General features: G+C 46.7%; 1 protein-coding gene across 1 annotated transcript in view; it reads right to left on the reverse strand.

Moving 5' to 3' along the window:
* The window catches only part of LOC141047341 (uncharacterized), a 77,860-nt gene that overhangs the window by 50,432 nt on the left and 4,731 nt on the right, over positions 1 to 22,697 (reverse strand). Inside the window, exon 6 of the mRNA XM_073542402.1 lies at positions 9,139 to 10,483. Within this exon, the coding sequence (XP_073398503.1) occupies positions 9,139 to 10,483 (1,345 nt within the window). The remainder of the gene's footprint in view (positions 1 to 9,138; positions 10,484 to 22,697) is intronic.

Here is a 22,697-nt window from a genome sequence, read left to right on the forward strand (position 1 = left end):
TATATGTACTAGGCTCAAGTACTAAACTTGGGAGGGAGGGAAATGGTGACAAAATGTGTAAATTTTGGTTAGGAAACAGAAACCATTGGGGTCTCACAGTGAGAACCTGATGAGGTCAAAGTCAGCAATTACACAGCTGCTGGATCTGAACCCATCTTCCCCATGATTAGATAGGCAAGAATGTAAAGTTGATAAACTATCTGTACTATAATCAACAACGGTTTACAAAATACACTGGAGATGCCATAAAGGGACTTATTGACCCATTAAATTTGAAATAGCTATCTTATGTGTTTTAATTATATTAGCCTTAATTCTATACTACATAGGTCCATGCTTCAAGAAGATGATGATGGAAACCATGAAAACCACAGCAATAGCTGTACATGCTGACTTTGACCTACTCGGTGATCCATGCTGCAGTGAAACCATGGAAGAAACGCCATATCCACCTCCCCCGTCGAAATATGCCTGCCTGAAACACACCAATGAGGGAGAGAGTAGGGTCTGACTTCCTCCTGCACTAGTCCATTAAGAGGGGGCCCGTCTACTTGAGATGGGTAATCTCATACACGGCGAAGATTAGTTCAGTTAGTTGCTTCAAGATTGTTTTTAGTTAGGTGTGGGAGGACAGATCGATAGGCTCGACGAGATTAGGGTTTAGATTTCGTATATCTCCAAAGGGGGGACTGATAAGGATATGTAATCGATATTTAGTTATGAAGATATGAAGATATATACAGTAAAGACCAATGTTTGGACACACCTTCTTATTCAAAGAGTTTTCTTTATTTTCATGACTATGAAAATTGTAGATTCACTCTGAAGGCATCAAAACTATGAACTAACACATGTGGAATTATATAATTAACAAAAAAGTGTGAAACAACTGAAAATATGTCTTATATTCTAGGTTCTTCAAAGTAGCCACCTTTTGCTTTGATTACTGCTTTGCACACTCTTGGCATTCTCTTTATGAGTGGCTTATAAACTTACGAAGTATATGGTTTGAAGTCTGGGATCTGCCAATATGTGGCTAGCTTTCTGACTGTTTCGGATAGCATGATACATGATTTTAGTTTTTTTTTGTCTAGTCTCGCTTGAATATAGGTCAATATTAAATGAAGTCTCCTGATGAGTTGCCTTTGGTGAGGACTAGTGTTGAGCGACTTTTGTTTTTTTAGGGTCGAGTTTCGTCTCATGAAACCCGACTTTTGGGTCGAGCAAAATCGGCCGACTATAGGGAAAAGTCGGGGTCGTCCCGAAACACGAAACCCAATGTAAGTCAATGGAGAATTAAAGTCGGCAGTGAGAGGAGGACAGGAAATACACCAACAGTGCCCATTTGAATGCCAAAAGCATAAATTCTTGTTACTGAAGCTTGTCAACCTTAATTAACTTCATAATACTAGTTACGCACTGAAAAATGGGGGTTATTTGGCTACAGTTGTGGGGGGAGGGCTGGCTCCAGGTTTTCGTGGGCCCAGGGCCAAAGAGCGCCACTTTAACACATACCACAACTCATGATGCTCCGATACGGCAGAGAAATAGCAGTATAGTACAATGAAAAATACTTCACTTTTTACATCTCATGACGAGGCCCATCTATTTCTCCATAACAGAATCATTGGTCCCATATAATGTTTGAAACAGTATATGATGAGCTCCACATAATGCTACATCTCATGACTGATATCCATTTTAAATTCTCCAATACCTCCAAAAACGGACAGTATATAACTCCATACAGTATAATGGCCAGCGCTTAGTGCGCTATACAGAGTAATGAGGCCCATATATTTCTCCATACGGAATCATTATTCCCATATAATGTTTCAAACCGTATATGATGAGCTCCACATAATGCTACAGTATATGTTGATCTCAATGGATGAAGCTCCACTGTCCATTGGGCCCAAATAATGCTCCATATATAATGGGCCCCATTTCTACTGCTCTAGTGTATAATGGGCCCTGTAAATGCTGCTCCAGTGTCTGATGTCCACCTTTGGAATGGTCCAGTGTATGGTGGGCCCCATATATCATTCACCAGAGTATAGTGCTCCCCAAATATTGCTGTCCCAACATTGAAAACAATTACATAAGTCTCCTTGCTAGGGAATCCCTGCACTACTCTGAACTCCTTGTCGTCCCCATTTCCATCTCACTGCACTTGGCTGTTTAGGCCCTCCCACCGGCAGAGACACTTTTGCGTACTGTGCGGTGCCCTGTGCCAGTGCCATCGCCCATGAGTATGCCCCCCCACCTGCTCAAGGAACCTGCACTTTCATCTGCACCTTCCTCTTTGTCACCATGTAAGGTGGTATAGTATGCGGGAAGGGGAACCTGAGTTTCCTCTGGGTCAGATTCTGGCTGTGTAGAGTGCGAGGGGAATGTAGTGGTCTGGGTCAATGTACCAGCAGCATCATCCAGCAGTGGCTGGGCCTCAGTGCACTTGTGGCGTCCCCAAGAGTACGGTCGCCACTGTGGCATTGCCTTCCTCCTAGGGAGTGTGTTGTCAAGCTTGGGAGCAACGAAGGATCTCTCTAGCAGTGAAACCAACACACAACACATTTCCCACTCCAGGCCAGCAGGGAGACCTCTGAACCTGACTGCTGAGGAGCTGCTCTCTGTGGTCGGGAGGAGGTAAGTTAGGGCACTCTGTGCAGGGAAGGGGAAGTGTGTAGACGTGAGAAGGGGAGCTGGAGGATGAGCAGAGTTAAGGCTCACTCCTAGCTGGAGCGCATGGTCCAGATTCCGGTCTCCGAGTTTGTAGGGACACTGACGTTCCTGCAACAGAAACCGGGGGAAGTAGCAGCTATAAATGCTCTGTATATAACAAAAATGGGGCGCACCAACTGTACCAATCACAAATATATAAATGAAGGTTTAGGTGCAGCAACAGTGGAATAATAAACATGAGAAGAGAAGAAAAAGAACCACTGCAAATAGCGCACACTGAACCAGTACAAAAACAATGTTTTATTGATGCAGCAATACAATTAAAAACATAATAAAAACATATGAAGCATCCAACAATATATTACAGTGAAGTATGGCATATCACAATTATAGATTATGCTGTAATAACCTGTATATCAACCATGTGGTCCAACCTCACTGCAATTAATCACAACAACCACCCCATAAACCTGCTCATGGAGACCAAGGGCCCTAATATTGCACAATCACTGCATGAAATAATTCCATGCATGTGTCCCTAAATATTCACTGGTTAGGGCACACAGGCCATAATATGCCAACAGCAATATGGCCAATGCCCACAATCCAATATTCAATTGTACCACACAAAAATTACTCCAGAGCAACCAATAATAAGGTCGCAGTGAAAATACAGCTATAACCAAGTGGGTGCTACACCCAGGATCATACCCCACGCGTATCGCCGCAACCCATGCTCTGTACCCAACTAAGGCTCAGAGGCCCCAGCATCGACGTGTGTGAGGCAGAAGGAAAAGGCTACAGCTGTCTGCCATACAAGTAAAGTCTGAGGAACATCTGTTAGACAGGAGGCGTTTCAGTGAACCAAGGTCCTGTGAGTGCTTCCCCCACAAGCGCTAGAAAGGAGACTTTCAGGAAGGTACATGTTGGCGGAGTGTTGGAAGGGAGCTTTCCATTCTGGTCCCGGAGGTTGGCAGAGGTCCTGACCCGGAGGACACAGCACGGAGGCAGGCATATGTGTAACCTGCAGACTGTGAGTAAAGCTTTGGAACTGCACGCTCTGGTGTCCTACAGTTATTCTAGCACCGCTACATCTGGGTACCAGCACCTACACCGCCTGTGCCTTTCCCCATCACTACATCTACACTTCCCTGGGACTCCAGCTCCACCTGTGGGGAGCTTCACCATCTTTGCTGCACAACACCATCAGTCCCAGAGGATCTGCATGCAGCGTCGGCCTAACATCTATGTTGCCGAACACCACAGGTGGCGTCAAACTATCTATGTAAACTCTTTACCATTATACCACGCCATTTACATGGGTGCCCAGGGCCACCGTCCAGGTCACCGCTGCTGTGACACATCCCACTGACACCGGCCCGGTACCGAGTACCCTACAGCCCTGGGAGGGTGACCCATATGCTGACTGCTGATCGGGCGGCGTTATTCCCACGAACCTCCAAACAGCGTCCCTGAAGGCAAAGTTTTTGGTTTCCGGGGGCAGTATGATTGCAAAGCTGAACCTTAAAGGAATGTCCAAAAGGGCACCACCAGGAGTGGAAAAGTAGAAAAGATGGACAGATTGCAAGCTTTGTCGATTCTGTGTGTGGTGTGGTATGTCCGTTTGTAGTTGTGCTAGCGATTTCTCAGCTTTATTCTGTTAACGACCGAGACTCCGGCATGGCCCCGCGGTACGCGTCAAGCTTACTAGAGGGATACGCGAGGCTGTGGCACGTGAGATCGAGCAATAACAGGTCTAGCATTACAGTACATGTCCGGGGCTGCATGCACGCTACACTGAAAGGACCAGCTTTTGTCGCTTACAGGTGCAGATAACCTGCTGAACTCCGTTAGTGATGGGGATCTGGGATTCAGATTATTCCCCGCGAACGATGATTTCCCAGTAAGTTCAGGTCAACCGCAATTCCGGAGTTAAGCCTAACCGTCATTCCTGAAAAAAATACGTGTCCAAACCACAGGTGCTGTAGCTTGCTTAACAGCTCGGCAGCCGTTCTCAGGCCTAGTATGGATTCAACAACATTGTAGAAAGTTGATAAAGGGTACAGTTTCACCGGATAACACGTATATATGTAGCCTAGTTTACACATTAAAAATATATGCCTATAGATCAGGAGGCAGACTCAGATGTTCTCAGGCCCAGTATGGATTTGACCAGATTGTACAAAGTTGAGAAAGGGTACTTTATCACTGGATAGCAGGTATATATATAGCATAGTTTAAACATGTAAAATCTCCGTGTTCTCAGTATGGATTACACAGCAATCTAAAAAGTGGAAAAAAGGAAATGCATTTGAGGCGTACACAACTATATACTTTTGGTGTTATTTTTAAATCTTCATATATATTTCTGTCTCAGTAATACAGTCCAGCCTCTCCGCAATAGGAAATGAGATGCATACAATTAGTGACATAAAGGCTATTGATTGCAGAAATCTAGGAATTATTATTCACGGGAAAAACTTCCGTCACAATTCTCATAGGCGATGCTGACCCTCAATTAATTTGTGTGTTGAGATAGTGAAAACTTTTTTTGTGAATAAAATCTTGCTGTATCACACTTCCGTTGATTCCATCACTGTTACTCATCTCAATCCAATTTTTATCACAGGGAGCGATGTAAACATGGTGCTCACTGGCTATCATGATCTGTCACGTAACTTTGGAGTGCAAAAGACAGAAGCCACAGGCCGTAGGCGATTCTATTTGATTGGCATGAGAGAGCACATTTTGAAATGTGCGCCGGAATGTCACACGTTTGTGAGTAGGAAAACTGTGAAAACTGATGATAAACACCACTGCATGTAATTGTGAGTCGACGTCTATAAGAAATGGAAGCCACTGATCATCTGGAGCTAGAGCCCAGCCAGCAGGACAGGGCATAGCTACATCTTAACCATCATCTTTCAGTTCAATCAATTTGTAGTGGCAGTCCCAGTGAAGGATTTGACAGCCCAGACTACACAGCAGGGAGAGGTAAACATTGCAAATGCTGGGGCCCTGCCCAAGCAAGGGGGGCACACTCGGGGGCGTTGGTACTGGCACTGGGCCCCTCATAGTACGGTGGTGTGTCTGACGGCGGGTGTGCACCACCACTGTCAGAGACACTTGATTGCACTATGAGGGACCCTATGCCAGTGCCCGCGCCCAAGAGTTGGCCACCCACCTGTCCAGGGCAACGGCACTCGCACGGTTTTGTGCGCTAGGTGGTGACCCTGGCCATGGGGGGGCGCCCACTTAGGGAGGTTTACAAAGTGGCATATGTAGATGTGGGTCATTCAGCTGCTGCAAAAGGCGAAATAGGTCAAGTTCGCGGAATAGGAGGAGGACCAAAGCAAGCCATTTTTCTGGCAACCTATGTGTCATCAAGGGAAGGTGGGACAAAATCCTTTGAAACCCATGCATGGTTCATTTTAATGAAGGTTAGATCATCCACATTTTGGGTTGACAGACGGGTCCTTTTTTCTGTCAGGATTGATGCAGCTGCACTGAAGACTCTTTCCGATAGCACACTTGCAGCTGGGCAAGCGAGCTCCTGTAAGGCATATTGTGCCAATTCAGGCCAGGTGTCCAGTTTAGCAGCCCAATAGTCAAAGGGGAATGTCCTGTGCGGGAGAACATCGATATGGGAGGAAAAGTAGTTGTTAACCATAGTTGACAACTGCTGTCTCCTGTCACTTTCCATTGATGCAGTATTACCAGTTGTGTGAGCGGTCCGTGAAAAATCAGTCCACAACATTGTCATGAAACCCCTGTCTCCAACGCCACTTCTGCTGTGTGCACCACGAACACCTCTGCCAAGCTGCCCCCGGCCAGTACGGCTCGTGTGAGAACCATCACCGCTGCTGTGTGCTGGGAATGCCTCAACCAACCGGTTAACCAGAGTTGCTTGTTTAGTAGCCAATATTAGGTCAAGGTTCTCCTGTGGCATGATGTTTTGTAATTTGCCTTTATAGCGTGGATCCAGGATGCTGGCCAACCAGTAGTCATCATCGTTCATCATTTTGGCAATGCGGGGGTCCCTTTTTAGGATCTGCAAGGCATAATCTGACATGTGGGCCAATGTTCCCGGTGTCAATGATGCACTGCGAGCGCTGGGTGGAGGAGCACTTTCTGGCAAATCCACATCCCTCCAGTCACGCACAAACCCTGTACCAGACCTTGCCACGCCAACATTTTCACTTGCCCCACGAGATGCATCCTCCTCCCCTAAGTAATCATCCCCATCATCATCCTCCTTCTCCTCTTCTTCCTCCACCTCGTCCAGGAGAGGTCCCTGAGCAGACAATAATAATAATAATCTTTATTTTTATATAGCGCTAACATATTCCGCAGCACTTTACAGTTTTTCAGACAATGGCTGAATGTCATCAGGTGGTGTGTGTATGTATGTCTGCCTGTGTGTGTACATGTATGTCTGTGTGTGTGTGTGTTTGTCTGTGTTTGTGTAGGTGGAGCCTGGCCCTGGAGGAGATGGGGACATGAGGAGAAGACCGTGATGGGGAGAGAAGACCGTGATGGGGAGAGAAGGCCATGATGCCTGGGGTGATGGGAGAAGGCCATGAGGGGGTAATGGGAGAAGGCCATGAGGGGGTAATGGGAGAAGGCCATGATGGGGGTGATGGAGAGAAGGCATTGATGGGAGTGATGGAGAGACGTCAGTGATGGGGTGAAGGCAATGATGGAGAGACGGCAGTGATGGGGTGAAGGCAATGATGGAGAGATGGCAGTGATGGGGAGAAGGGAGTGATGGGGTGAAGGCAATGATAGAGATGGCAGTGATGGGGAGAAGGGAGTGATGGGGTGATGGAGCAGGCAAGAATGGGGTGATGGAGCAGGCAAGGATGGGGGTGATGGAGCACTCATTCAAAACCTATGGTGAGTTGAGTCACATTATAAATGTTATTTAATTATAAGTATGCACTGCTACACTACAACCGCGTCCATAGCCACGCCCCCTTATGACCAGAGCCCCGCCGCTGCCACACCTCCATCCCCGCCCTGCCGGGCCATGGAAGAATGGTCTTGCTTGAAACCGGTCCCTGGTGCAAAAAAGGTTGGGGACCACTGCCCTAGAGTGTAGGTCTGTAAGAACGGAACAAGTCCTCGACTTATCCTTACAGAGCGACACACAGCTTCACTGTGGCCGTGATAACAACCGCTACACGGTACTGAGAGAGGAGCGTGCACGTACACGGCTGTCCGGTGTACGTAAAATTGTCAAGCTCCGTGTTTTTTAAGTATACGGACTGACACACGCTGTCTCTATAGTTTTGAATGTGATCAAACAGCAAATATATTTAACTGTTTGAAAACTAGACAAAACTAGAAGGTGCAGGTCTGTAAGAACGGAACATGTCCTCGACTTATCCTTACAGAGTGACACACAGATAGCTTCACTGTGGCTGGGATAACAGCCGTTACACGGTACTGTGTGAGGAGTGTGCACCGCTGTATGGTGTGAAAAAATGCACGCTCAGTACCTCACCAGGACAAAAAAAAAATTGGGATTGCTTTTAAAAAAGCAGTTTGCAGAGCAGTGGGTAAACAGCAATGCAGCCATCAGGAAGCCTTAGAAGGCAGCTTAACAACCTACACCGCTGATCCAGCAAAATATAGCCTCCACTTGCACTGCACACACAGTGACTGGTGTATTGTACAGGCAAAATCGCTAGCAGCAGAAGCAGTTTTTGGTGTCTTCTTCCCTGCCTAACGCTCTCCCTACAAAATCATCATCAGCAGCAGCTCTCCCTATTCTGAGATCAGCATGAGTAACATGGCGGTCGGCGTGCACGCCCTTTTATAACCCCTGTGACGCCCACCAAAGCAAGCCAATCACTTGCATGCCTTCTGAAAGATGGTGGTGACCCCTGCCTATGTCATCACGTTGCCCACAGTGTTCGTGGATCCCGATTGGCTGAAAAAGAGCGCAAAACAAACTTTTGAAACCCGACGTTGGCTCTTAAGTCGCAGACCTCGTGGCCGACCTCATCCTAGGGTCGGGTTTCTTTTCATGAAACCCGACTTTGCCAAAAGTCGGCGACTTTTGAAATTTTTCAACCCGTTTCGCTCAACTCTAGTGAGGACGATGAAACCCGTAGAAATGAGAGGCTTGGAGACTGAGTGTGCATACGTCACCTCACCCTATATACTGAGATGTGGGATATATGTTTTTTCTACTAGTCACCTTCTGACTAACCTTCAGGGTGTGAATTCTGGGTATAATTTTACATTTGGAATTAATAAAGTTTAGTTTTATCCTTTTGTCAGCAAACATGAGGAATGACAAGAGACAACCCCTTTAAGAAGATCCAATTTTGGTTAAAACTATTCCAACATTATGAACATAAAAAAGGCTTCTACCCTATGTGACATCTCTGATGTTTATTAACAGTTGGTTTCCAAGTAAAATATTCCCCATATTAAGAAAATGAAAAAGGCTTCTCCTCTGTGTGATTGCTCTGATGTCTAACAAGACGCTCTTTCCGGTTAAAACATTTCCCACATTCTGAACAGGAAAAAGGCTTCTCCCCTGTGTGACTGCTCTGATGTCTAACAAGATGCGCTTTCCGGTTAAAATATTTCCCACATTCTATACAGGGAAAAGGCTTCTCCCCTGTGTGATTTCTCTGGTGACTAAAAAGATATGATTTATGTGCAAAACATTTCCCACATTCTGAACATGAAAAAGGCTTCTCCCCTTTGTGAGTTCTCTGGTGACTTACAAGCTCTGATTTCTGTTTAAAACCTTTCTCACATTCTAAACATGAAAAAGGTTTCTCCCCTGTGTGGATTCTTTGGTGCTTAACATAATCTGATTTATTGATAAAACATCTCCCACATTCTGAACAGGAAAAAGGTTTTTCCCCTGTGTGAGTTCTCCGGTGACTAAAAAGATATGATTTATGTGCAAAACATTTCCCACATTCTGAACATGAAAAAGGCTTCTCCCCTGTGTGAGTTCTCTGGTGACTTACAAGCTCTGATTTCTGTTTAAAACATTTCTCACATTCTGAACATGAAAAAGGTTTCTCCCCTGTGTGGATTCTCTGGTGCTTAACACAATGTGACTTATTGTTAAAACATCTCCCACATTCTGAACAGGAAAATGGCTTCTCCCCTGTGTGAGTTCTTTGGTGATTAACAAGATCTGATTTCTGTTTAAAACATTTCTCACATTCTGAACATGAAAAAGGTTTCTCCCCTGTGTGAATTCTCTGGTGCTTAACCAAAGTTGTTTTCTCGTTAAAACATTTCCCACATTCTGAACATGAAAAAGGCTTCTCCCCTTTGTGAGTTCTCTGGTGCTTAACACAATCTGATTTATTGTTAAAACATTTTCCACATTCTGAACAGGAAAAAGGCTTCTCCCCTGTGTGAGTCCTCTGATGCTTAACAAAATTTGATTTATGTGCAAAATATTTCCCACATTCTGAACAGGAAAAAGGCTTCTCCCCTGAGTGAATTCTTTGGTGAATAACAAGATTCCCTTTCCGGCTAAAATATTTTCCACATTCTGAACATGAAAATGGCTTCTTTGCTTTAGGAGCAGTTTGTTTTTTAATGCCTCTTTTGTGACTTTGATTTTCCTTAGTAGATGGTAATGAATCAGATGTTGGGACCTGTTTCATAGGATCAGATGTCAGATCTTTGCTGTGAATGCATGATGGTATATCTGGAGTAACAGTAATCACTTCAATTGTATCCTGTGAGATCTGAAGATCATCAGATTTAAAAACTGAAGATGTCAGCTGTCCCTCTGATTTCCTGGTACAGTCATCTGCTAAGATAAAAAACTATTAGTTTTAATAAAATGTCCTTGAGTTTTATACTTTTGAACATTTCTACTTATCTGTCCACAAAAATGGCAAGCTATGTAAAAAACTTTAATTATTTACCAAGACAATGACAGTTCACAGTCTAATAGAAAACCTTGTTGGATGAACCAGTAGTGTGTGGTGTTCAACTGTTCATTCTGCCTCCCAAATATCGAATAAAAAGAAACCAATCAATGTTATGTAGGCGAAAATAATACCAATTCTCATCTCACAGAAAGCAAGTTCCCACTTAGGTCCATCATCTGTCAATGGAAAAACAGAGGTTCACACACTATTAGTGGCTCAAAGGCTGTTGAAAAGCAACAGGGTTTCTACAAACCAATCCAGCAAAATCCGCTCTCACTTCTGAATCTTGCAGTGTGCGCAAACAACATTTAGGATCCCTGTATTTAGCAATATTATAGTGAGAAGAATCCACTTAATTTGCGGTGTGTGTGTCTCCTGGAGCACAATCTGGGCACTATGTGTTGGGTAATAAAATGGCAAATGTGTAATTTTCACTCTCCAACATCCACTGCGTGTTAATTTCTGGAAAGTGGCTGTGGAATGAAAATATTCACTCCACCTACACACTTGGTCAAAATTGTTGGTACCCCTCGTTTAATGAAAGAAAATCACACAATAGTCACAGAAATAACTTGAATCTGACAAAAGTAATAATATATAAAGGACAAGTGTGCTAGGCGTCAGGTTCCTGCCACTGCACAGCAGGAATCCAGAGCCTTGCACCCAGCGGTCTCCCATTCTTATTCGGCCGCAGTGGAGCCTGCTCAGCAGATTCGTCGGTCCCGGCGCTCTGCCCAGGCCAACTCCGTGGGTTTGCTTGCTGCTGCCACCTCTGGCACAGCTATGACAATGCATGCTGCTCAGCAGCGAGATTCTCCAGGGACTACGTCCTCATGTTGGGCCACTGAGCATACCCGTGGAGTGATCTCCCATTGGAGATCGAGGGTCACATGCTCAGGTCCTGCTCGTGTTCGGATTGGCCCATTCGAGAAGCCAGGAAGGTCCCGGACGCCCGTGGCTATGAAAGGTTCACATGGCCGCTCGCCCATGCGCTAGGATCAGACTGTATTTACAGACTATAAGGTGTGAGAGATGTATGCACGTATGAATGTATCTGGTGACTGACTCATTATGAAACCCCTACCCTTGGTACGCATGTGTTGTGCAGCCTAGCCTGCTAGCGCCCAGGCTTAGGTGTAGGTAGGTCAGGGTTTGAGTCAGACATTGGTCCTCACCAGTGATCCAGCACGCCTCAGTGCACGTGCTCCACACTCCACTGCCAGCGTCTTTAGCGGCGCTTGTGGCAGCAACGCCGCTCTCTCAGTGGGCCTAGAGGGACTCTAACCCCGTGTCCTTGGGGTAGCGTTCTGTGGCCGTACACTGTGCGCTCTTTTAGCCAAGCTCTGTGAGCACAAACAGACTCCGGTGTTTATGTTCAGCGGTAGTGCGGCTCTGTGAAGCAACAGAGTCCGCCCCCGTACACACCGGGTGATAATAACCCGCATGTGTTTTTATAGTATACCACCTTATAGCATCCGCAATTACTGAGCAGCAGGTTACCACCCCTGCACGGTGGACCCCGGGCTGCGAACGCACCTTATTACCATCTTTATTATTTGGTGCCTTCCGCCAGCCCTAACAAAGTGTATATTTTCAAACAGTGCTCAGAAATAGGAAATGGGAGAATAGAATATAAAGCAGCCCCTCACAGAATACAATGTAGCCCCCTCAAAGAGTATGATGCAATAACCCCCATAGAATATAATAAATATAATACAGCCCCCATAGAATATAATGTAACCCCCCATAGAATATAATACAGCCCACCTCCCCATAGAATATAATGTAGCCCCCCATAGAATATAATACAGTCCTCCTCCTTAAAGAATACCTTTAGTGGGACAACCTCAACAAATGATGAGAAAAAAAAATAACTCACAACCAAGTAACAATATATTATCACAGGAGGTGCGAACATGAGACCCTTGTAAGGTGGAGGGCCACACAGGGGCAGTGAGAAAGACACAGGCAAATGGTGACTAGGGGGCAGGGGAGAAGGACACAAGGGGGCTAGGGGAGACAGGCACAAGGTTGGCACAGGGGGGCTAGGGAGCAAGGGAGACAGGCACAAGGGGACACATGGGGGCTAGGAGGCAGGGGAACCCGGCACAAGGGGACAAGCATAAGGGGACAAGGGAGACAGGCATAAGGGGACACACGGGGACTAGGAGGAAGGGGAGACTGGCACTAGGGGACACAAGGAGACAAGGGAGACAGGCACAAGAGGACACAAGGAGACAAGGGAGACAGGCACAAGGGGACACAAGGGGACACACGGGGACTAGGGGTCAAGGGAGACAGGCACAAGAGGACACAAGGAGACTCAGATGGCAGAGTAGATAGGGACGCACTGGGAGACGGGGCTGCAAGGGGACAGGGGAAGATGGGGAGATTAGGGAGCAAGGATGAAGGGAGCACAGGGATTACGAGGACAGGGTAGATGGCGGACACATGGTAAGAAAGGTTCGCAAGGGGACAAGAGAGACGGAGGGAACAAGGGGATGCATGGGGGGTGCAGGAGGACTCAGGACTTGGGAGATGGTGAGCATTGGGTGATCAGGGGAGGATGGACAAGGCACGTACAGGGGCCCGGAAGAGAACAATGTCCTGGGGACCTATGAGGACATGGGGCATAGGAAAGCAGAGAGCAAGGGCAGAGCATGGAGGAAACAAGGCAGGTGTCACAGGGAGGCCGGGAACGCTGGGGGCCGAGGACGGCGACACCCAGGCAGCAGACACAACTCACTGCCGCCGGTTCCGTACACCTTCATGTTCATCCCAGGGTTCCTCCAGATGGCTGAGCCACTGCGGCATCCCTCTCCCAGATGGCTCGGTCCACGTGCCCCCCGCCAGCTCCTAAAGGGGGAGCGGAGAGGTGAGAATACCCCCCTCCGGACCCTGCTGCTGCCACAGACTCAGCCAATATGGTGGCTGCAACAGGCTCTGCCAATATGGCGGCCACCACAGGCTCCGCCATTATGGCAGCAGTCATCTGTGCAGATGTTGCACAGCGGGTGCGCGATGAAGTGACGTCATCGTGCAACCGCAGTGTCAGAGGCAGAGGGGAATGATAGGAGAGGGAGTGTCTTCTGACGCTCTCTCCCCCATCATTGCTTTGATCTGTACTGGCGTCATAATGATGCCGTTATAGTTCAATGCGGGGGTGGTCGGCGCTGGCAGCAGGAGAGCCCCCCTGACCCACAGGTCCCATAGCAGCTGCATGATGTGCCGCTATTAACGGAATGCGACTGGCTGGGGGCCCCTGGGGGAGCGGGGCCCCTGGGCAGCTGCCTGGCCTGCCTGCCGCCGGCCCTGGCGGTAAGTATACAACAATATTAACGCTAGAAGTAAATCCCCACTGCGAGAGGGTGTCCTTAATTTCACAAAAGTAGCAGTGTACTTGTGAAATAAATATGTCAAAATACCACCACACATATAAAGATGTTAATAATGTATGTATGTGTGTAGTTGTAAACAGGAAACCACAAGCTCCCGAAACGCGTAGGATTAGGACCCTATCTATATTGCTATATACCTGTTTACAGGTAGGGGTGTGATGTCACTAACCTATTATACGTGGTCACACCGCTTGGGTCGCTTGGCAATAATATTCCATAGACTTTCCACCGGCCAGGACAGCACCTGGTGTACACTATTATTGCACATACTTAGCCCCATGAAGCCTCCGGAATCCCTAGATCAACAGCTACGTGCTGCTACAGAGGGACTTATGGAGGTCAGCGCTAGGAGCTCACAGAACCTAGTAACTTTATATCAGCTTCCTGATACATTATAAACTCCCCCACTCCCTTCAGGCCGCAAGGGTTCTACAGCATCGCCGCGTGTCTCTGGCAGCTTCTAGTGGCGGTCTCCGCGTGCCGACACATCGGACTCCTCCCACCAGCGCCGCGTGTCTCAACGCTGACATGGACGGACACCTCCGTGCCCACTACAGACAAATAGCGCCGCCCTTCCACGACACAGGCTGGACACAGTCCACCCAGCTTTCCTAACGACAGCAAGATTAGTGCACCCAGCTCTTCTAGCTACCCGCAACCAAAACCCAAGGTAATAGTTTGAGCCTCTATGTTTAAGTATATGCACTAGCATTAATACACATGTGGCGGCAGACTGGTACATGTACTGTGTAAGTACACCGCGGCTCTGGACACAGTGCACCCAGCTTTCCTGACATTAGCAGGATCAGTGCACCTAGCTTTCCTAGCAACCTATACCCAAAGTAGTAGTTGTAGCTTCTGTGTATAACTACATGCATACACATTAACATCTTTATCCGTGTGGTTTTATTTTGACATTTATTTCACAAGTAAACTGCTACTTTTGTGAAATTAAGGACACCCTCTTGCAGTGGGGTTTTACTTCTAGCGTTAGTATTGTTGTATACTTACCAAAAAATCCTGCAGGAGGACATCTTCCCTCCTATTTCTGAGCGCTGTTTGGAATATACACTTGTCCTTTTTCAACATTATTTGAGAAGAGGTGGTTACTGTCACCCAACCTTAGCAGCCAGAAGCTTCGGAGTGTGTCAAGCACCAGTGGTCTGTATATATTTAATAATAAATAAAAAATCTATGAAAATGAAGAAATGAAAGTCAGACATTGCTTTTCAACCATGCTTCCACAGAATTTTTAAATAATAAAACTCATGAAATAGGCCTGGACAGAAATGATGGTATCCTTAACTTAATATTTTGTTGCACGACCTTTTGAGGCAATCACTGCAATGAAACAATTCCTGTAAGTGTCAATGAGACTTCTGCGCCTCTCGACAGGTATTTTGGCCCACTCCTCAAGAGCAAACTACTCCAGCTGTCTCCTGTTTGAAGGTTGCCTTTTCAAGACGAAATGCTTCAGCTCTTTCTAAAGCTGCTCAATAGGATTTAGGTCAGGGCTCATAGAAGGTAACTTCAGAATCATCCAATATTTTCCTCTTAGCCATTCTTAAGTGTTTTTACCACTGTGTTTTGGGTCATTATCCTGTTGCAAGACCCATGACCTGCGACTGTGACCAAACTTTCTGACACTGGGCAGAACATTTCTCTCTAGAATCCCTTGATAGTCATGAGATTTCATTGTACCCTGCACAGATTTTAGACACCCTGTGCCAGATGCAGCAAAGCAGCCCCAGAACATAACAGAGCCTCCTCCATGTTTCACATTAGGGACAATGTTCTTTTCTTGATAGGCTTCATTTTTCCGACTGTGAACATAGAGCTGATGTGTCTTGCCAAAAAGTTCCATTTTGTCTCATCTGTCCATAGGATATTCTCCCAGAAGCTTTGTTGCTTGTCAACATGAACATGTAGCTTGGCAAATTCCAGTCTGGCTTTTTTATGATTTTTTTTCAACAATGGTGTCCTCCTTGGTCGTCTCCCATGAAGTCCACTTTGACTCGTACAATGATGGATGGTGCGCTCTGACACTGATGTTCCTTGAGCTTGAAGTTCACCTTTAATCTGTTCAGAAGTATTTCTGGGCTCTTTTGTTACCATTCGTATTATCCGTCTCTTTGATTTGTCATCAATTTATCTCCTGCGGCCACATCCAGGGAGGTTGGCTACAGTCCCATGGAGCTTAAATTTCTGAATAATATGTGCAACTGTAGTCACAGGAACATCAAGCGGCTTGGAGATGGTCCTACAACTTTTACCTTTAACATGTTTGTCTATAATTTTCTTTCTAATCTCCTGAGACAACTCTTTCCTCTAGTCCATGTTGAGTGTGATACACACCATGTCACCAAATAGCACGGTATCTGTAGCCCTCTATACAGCCCACTCACTGATTCCCAGATTGTAGACACTTGTGATGCTAATTAGTGGACAAACCTTGACTTATCTTGTCACAATATTTTCAGGGGTACCATCATTTCTGTCCAGGTGTATTTCATGAGTTTTATGTTTTTAAAAATTCTTTGGAAGCATGGTTGAAAAGCAATGTCTGACTTTCATTTGTTCATTTTCATAGACTTTTATTTATTATTACTTTTGTCAGATTCAAGTTATTTCTGTGACCATTGTGGGTTTTTCTGTCATTAAACGAGGGGTACCAACAATTTTGATCACATGTGTATAGATTATAACCCTCAGTGAATTAATTTATAAAATGGAATCACTTTATGGGGATTTTGATTACTTTGGTTTTCTGTCATTTAGTTATATTAGGGCTTCTGGTGTGTCCAATCTCATCTGGGATCTGTTCCTGCTGTCCAGCTGAAGTAATCTGCTCCCTACTTCAGCCAATTGGAAGGTACCACACCCTACGAAAGCTCAAAGCACATTGCCGGAATCTGCCAGATACAGCGTTGCTCTCCTCTGGTTCAGTCCTCTGTGCTCAGCTCACGGCTTGTGTATTTGTTTCCTGTTGTGACCGTGGCCCGTTTACTGACTGCTCGTGCCTTTGGATTCTGTCCTTCTGGTTTTGACCCAGCTACTTGACTATTCTTCTTGCCATCTAATACCACAGAATAGCAGGTAACACCACGGTCCAAGCCTAGGGGTCCCAGTGTAAGTCCAGATCCATGTAAGGGTGTTAAAGGGCGATGAGCAAGGCAATCCTTGAGTTATGGAAAGCAGATAAGATGGTGCCAAGCATGTTCATGGTGGACATCTTTTGAGCTACCAGGTGACCCAATACATTGTGTCTGCAAAGTATGCCAGCTAGATCTACATTCAAATAGCTAAATGGCGCTCCTTCCCTTCTGAACACTGCCATGTGCCCAGACAGTAGTGTACAACCGTATATAGGGTATTGTGCGAAGATGGAAAATAATCTGTAAGATCCATTTGTTTTCTATTATTCTTTGTGAATAAGTTGTCACCACATAAAGTGACACACGTCAGATTTTAAAAATGGGGCCTGATTAAGAACACAAAACTGGCTGCCTGAAGAGGTTAAATCAGAGTATTTTGGACACTACTGTAGTCAAAAACTGTGACTATAGACAATAACACATCTACTGAAATGATCAAACTCAACAGTCTTCATCAGTAATAAATGAGTATCTAGTGGTCAAACCTCTCTGGGGTAATGAGAGTACGGGGCCCGATGACTTCACAATCTAAACTATCATAAGGGCCAATATTTTCTGTCAGATGAGTTTCAAGAAGAAATATTACACATTTAAAGAGAGCTTTTTATAATAGCGCAGAGCTGAGATGTCCTAAGGGAACCTGTCAGCAGGATTGTGCACAGTAACCTACAGACAGGGTCAGGTCCGCGACGTTATACTGATTACAATGACACCTTGGTTGATGAAATCCGTCTTGTGGTTATTGTTCAATCTGTATTTGTAGTTTTCAGTTAATGAGATTCTCGCGCTTCGGGGTGGGGCTGTGGCTGTGGTGGGTCTGTGGGCAGGGATTTATGTGGTGCTATGATTACATATGCATCTGTATTAGCATATATGCATATAATAGCGTTGATGTTAGGGTTGTTAATGCCTATAATATTGTGGCTATTGTGAGGCTTAAAAAAAATAGAATTAGACTTACCGGTAATTCGGTTTCTAGGAACCTTCCACAACAGCCACCTTGGAGGTTTTCTCCCCGCCCAAATAGGGGACAGGAACACAAAGAGGTTAAATAACCCTCCCCTTCCTGCTACCTCAGTGTTTTTTCTGACATACTAGCATGAATAGTTACCGCCAGTAAAGCAGGAATCATCAGTCAAATATATCATATAGGGAGGGAAATTAGTGCTGTCGTGGAAGGTTCCTAGAAACCGAATTACCGGTAAGTCTAATTCTATTTTCTCTAGTCACCTTCCACGACAGCCACCTTGGAGTAATGCCAACGTTAATTTTTTAGGGAGGGACTACGGCTTGCAAGACGCGTCTGCCGAACGTCAGATCCCTATCGAAATCCAGTCTATAGTGTCTGGTAAAGGTGTGCACAGAGGACCAGGTGGCAGCTCTGCATATCTGCTCTGACGACGTATTTCCTCTTGCTGCCCAGGACATAGCGACTGATCGAGTGGAGTGGGCTTTTAGCGACTCTGGAGGAGAGATATGTTTTGAAGAATATGCCAGGGAGATGGACTGCTTAATCCAACCCGCTATCGTGTTCTTTGCCGCTTTCTTCCCTTTGTTTCTTCCCGAATACTGAAGGAACAGGTTCTGATCGATTCTCCAATCCTTGGTTGCTTCGAGGTAGTGGAGAACCACCCTGCGAACGTCCAGGGTATGAAACCTTCCCTCTTTCGGATTCGAAGGATTTGGGCAAAATGAGGGCAACACGATATCCTGGCTTCTATGAAAATCTGACACCACCTTGGGCAAAAAGGAGGGGTCTAGACGCAGTACTATACTGTCTGAATTGAGTAGGAGGTAAGGTTCCTGTACTGAAAGGGCCTGTAACTCCCCCACCCGTCTGGCCGATGTGATTGCTACACCGTTTTGAGTGTAAGTATTTTCAATGAGATTTCTGACAGGGGCTCAAACGGGGCCTGTGTTAGGCTATTGAGTACTAAATTAAGATCCCAGGGGGAACCCGATCAGGAAGTGAAGGGCGAATCCTGCCTGCCGCTACCATGAACCGCTTGATCCAGCGGTGTCTGGCTAGGTCTTCGTCAAAGACAGCACTAAGGGCAGATACCTGTACGTTTAACGTACTTGGAGTAAGCCCTAACTCTAAGCCCTTTTGTAGGAAATCTAGTATTTGGGCAATATTTGGATGGAAGGGGTCAGGGGCCCCCGGGAGGCACCAGGAGCAAAATCTCTTCCATATCTTGCTGTAAATTGCATTTGTCACCGGCTTTCTGCTTTTTTGAAGAGTCTGAATCACCTCGTCTGATAACCCTTTAGCCTTCAGAATATTGGCCTCAATAACCAAGCTGCTAGACGCAGCTTGGTCGGGTTCGGGTGTAGTAAGGGACCCTGAAACAGGAGGTCGGTGTTTTGGGGTAGGAGCAAGGGACCCTCTTGGGCCATGTCCAACAGAGCGCTGTACCAGCTTCGTCCTGGCCACATGGGAGCCACCAGGATCGTTGTGACTCCGTCTGCTCTGATCTTTTGTAATGTCCTTGCCAGCATCGGGATTGGGGGAAAGGCATAGGCCAGTCTGAAGACCCATGGATGGGCAAACTCATCCGTCCCCCGGGCTCCATACGTGGGACTGAGGGAAAAGGTCGCTGCCTTTGCATTCTGCGCATTCGCAAACAGGTCGACTTCTGGGTCTCCCCATATTGAGGCTAGGGTTTGGAAGACCTCCTGGTTCAGACACCATTCTCCTGGATGGACGTCTTTCCTGCTCAGGAAGTCTGCTTGGATGTTTTCCGACCCCTTCAGATGTATCGCGGAAACGGATAATAGGTTTTTCTCTGCCCAGAGGAAGATTCTTGCTGCTACATTCTTTAGACTGGCATACCTTGTGCCCCCTGGTGTTTGAGATATGCCACCATGGTCACATTGTCGGAGTATATCCGAACATGATGGTTCTTGACCAGGGCCAATGCGGCTTTCAGTGACTCTTCCACTGCTGTCAATTCCCTTAGGTTTGATGATCCGGATTTTATGTTCTGGGGCCACTGCCCCTGAAAGTATGAGTCTCCGACCACCGCCCCCCAGCCTCTCAGGCTGGCATCGGTACATAGTACCTTTAGAGGAAGTTGATCCCAACTTATTCCTCGTCTCAGGTTCCGGTAATTCAGCCACCACCAAAGGCTCGTTTTTACATGTCCTGGAAGCGGAATCCTCTTTGATAGGTTGTTCGGATACTTTTTCGCGTTCATCAGGACATATGATTGGAGGACTCGCGTATGAGCTTGTGCCCAAGATACCGCCTGAATGCATGCTGTCAGGGAACCCAAGATGGACATGGCGTCTGTTGTGAGTTCATTTTCCCCTTCGTCACTGAGGTCTAGTGAACTCCCTATTCTGGTGAAGGAAGGTAGTGAGCCTTATTATCAGGCACCTGGGACTAATGAGGATGACTGGCTGAGTGGAGTCACTGACTGGATATAAGGCTGCCGACGCCCTTCTGCCCTGCGGGTGATTTCTCTGTGGACTCCTAGGACACCAGTCTGATTCCTGCTTCCCTAAAGCTAAGTTTTCTGCTTTGCCTTTTGCATTTATGTTTTGTTTTTGTTTTCCTTGCTTTTCTGGATTCTGCCATTCCCTGCTGGGGTGAGCTGAATCTCCTTTTGCCTGTTGCTCTGTCTTCAGAATATTCCTGAGTACTGACATAGCTTTTTTGAAGCCTAGCGTCTTCAGGGCGTTTTTCACTGTCAGTCTGTTGGCTCTTATTTTCATAGGGTTTTTCACGGATTGCAGACAGCAGCCTTCCTGTCCTTTCCTATCTAGGTAGTTTGGGCCCCGTCTTTGCTCAGTCTATCTTTCTGTCTGTGTTAGTGTTTTCATCTTGCTTCACCGTCATTATATGTTGGGTGCTGCCTATTGCTTTGGGGTCTGCTCTGGGGTAGTTTAGATTTCCCCTTTCTTTCTGTAGGCCTATTTAATTCTCCGGCTGTGATCGAGGGGTCTAGGGCATCGTAGGAACCCCCCACGGCTACTGTTAGTTGTTGTGATAGGATCAGGGGTCTGCAATCCGATAGCTGCCAACTGCTCTGGTTTTCTGGACTTAGCTAGCATTTCTGTTTTTGCCTCCTTCGGTGACTCAATCATAACAGGCGTCCCTCAGTGTTGGCGCCCTCTGGTCTCTGAACCGGATTATTTTCTGCCGAAGGTCTCTTTGCCGCTCTTCGGGGAGATAGGAGGTTCTTTCTGCTGAATCCAAGAGGATCCCCAGGAATTTCCTCCTCGGGGAAGGATAGAGGGCCGACTTTTGGAGATTCGGTATCCACCCCAGGCCTTCGAATATTTGTAGGGTCCTTGATACGTCCTGGTTTAGCCGGATTACTGATGGTGCGATGATCAGCAGATTGTCTAGGTACGGCACGATGCATATCCCTTGAAGTCGGATAGAGATGACCGCTTCCCTCATTATCTTCGTGAACACCCTTGGTGCTGGGGATACCCCAAACGGCAGGGCGTTGAATTGGAGGTGGTGGATTCCTTGGTTGTGGGAGATCGCGAACCTCAGGAACTTTCGGTGGTCTGGATGAATGGGGACGTGATAATACGCATCCCTCAGGTCTATCGTGGCCATTTGCCAGTTTCGTCCAATCAGCGGAATCGCTGAGCTCACCGATTCCATCTTGAACCTTCGGTACTTGATGAAGTGGTTCAGGGGCTTTAGATTTATTATGAGCCTGTGTTTTCCTGAAGGTTTTCTTATCAGGAACAGGCGAGAATAATGCCCCCTGCCCTCCTCTTGTGGAAGTACATATGAGACCACTTTTTCCCGTAGAAGTTCTTCTATCTGACGCATCAATATTTCCTGCAGAACTGAGGACTGTGTCGGAGTAATTCTTAGGGCGTGGGGGGGTGCTCGAACTCCAGCTTCAGCCCATACTGTATTGTGTGCAGGACCCACTGGTTTGAAGTCGTGGCCTGCCACTGGGCGAGAAACTGTGTGAGTCGACCCCCTACCCGGGAGTCACTGCTTCTCCCGGGGCTGCTGCTGTTGGGGCACAAGGATGTTTCTCCCTTTACCCTCTTTTGGGTAGCTCCATCGACCCGTTTTGCCCTTTCTCCTGAATGGCCTCTGGGAGGTCTGCTCTCTTGAGGGACGAAAAAACCGCCTCTTGGTGGATTTCAGTTCCGGCAATGCTTTATTCTTGTCCGAGGCTTTCTCTAGAATGTCATCTAGGACCGGCCCGAACACGTGGTGTCCTTGGAAAGGGATAGCACACAATTTTGTCTTGGGGGTGATATCACCCCCCATGACTTCAGCCACAAGGCTCTCCTGGCCAAGTTTGAAAGGACAAGGGACCTTGCTGCCACCTGTACCGTTTCTCCTGAGGCATCCACTAAATATCCTGTTGCCTTCTGGAGAATTGATAGGGAGTCTAGGATTTCCTCTCTTGGGGTACCCCCCGATAGGTGGTCTTCCAACGTGCGTAGCCAGAAAAATAAAGATCTGGCTATGCAGGTGGATGCAATATTTGCCTTGAGCAGGTTCGCGGAGGCCTCCCAGGACTTTTTAAGATGGCTCTCTATTTTTCGATCCATCG

This window comes from Dendrobates tinctorius, unplaced genomic scaffold (genome assembly GCF_039654945.1).
Source record: "Dendrobates tinctorius isolate UK_male_01 unplaced genomic scaffold, ASM3965494v1 ptg000126l, whole genome shotgun sequence".
NCBI classification, from domain to species: Eukaryota; Metazoa; Chordata; class Amphibia; order Anura; family Dendrobatidae; genus Dendrobates; species Dendrobates tinctorius.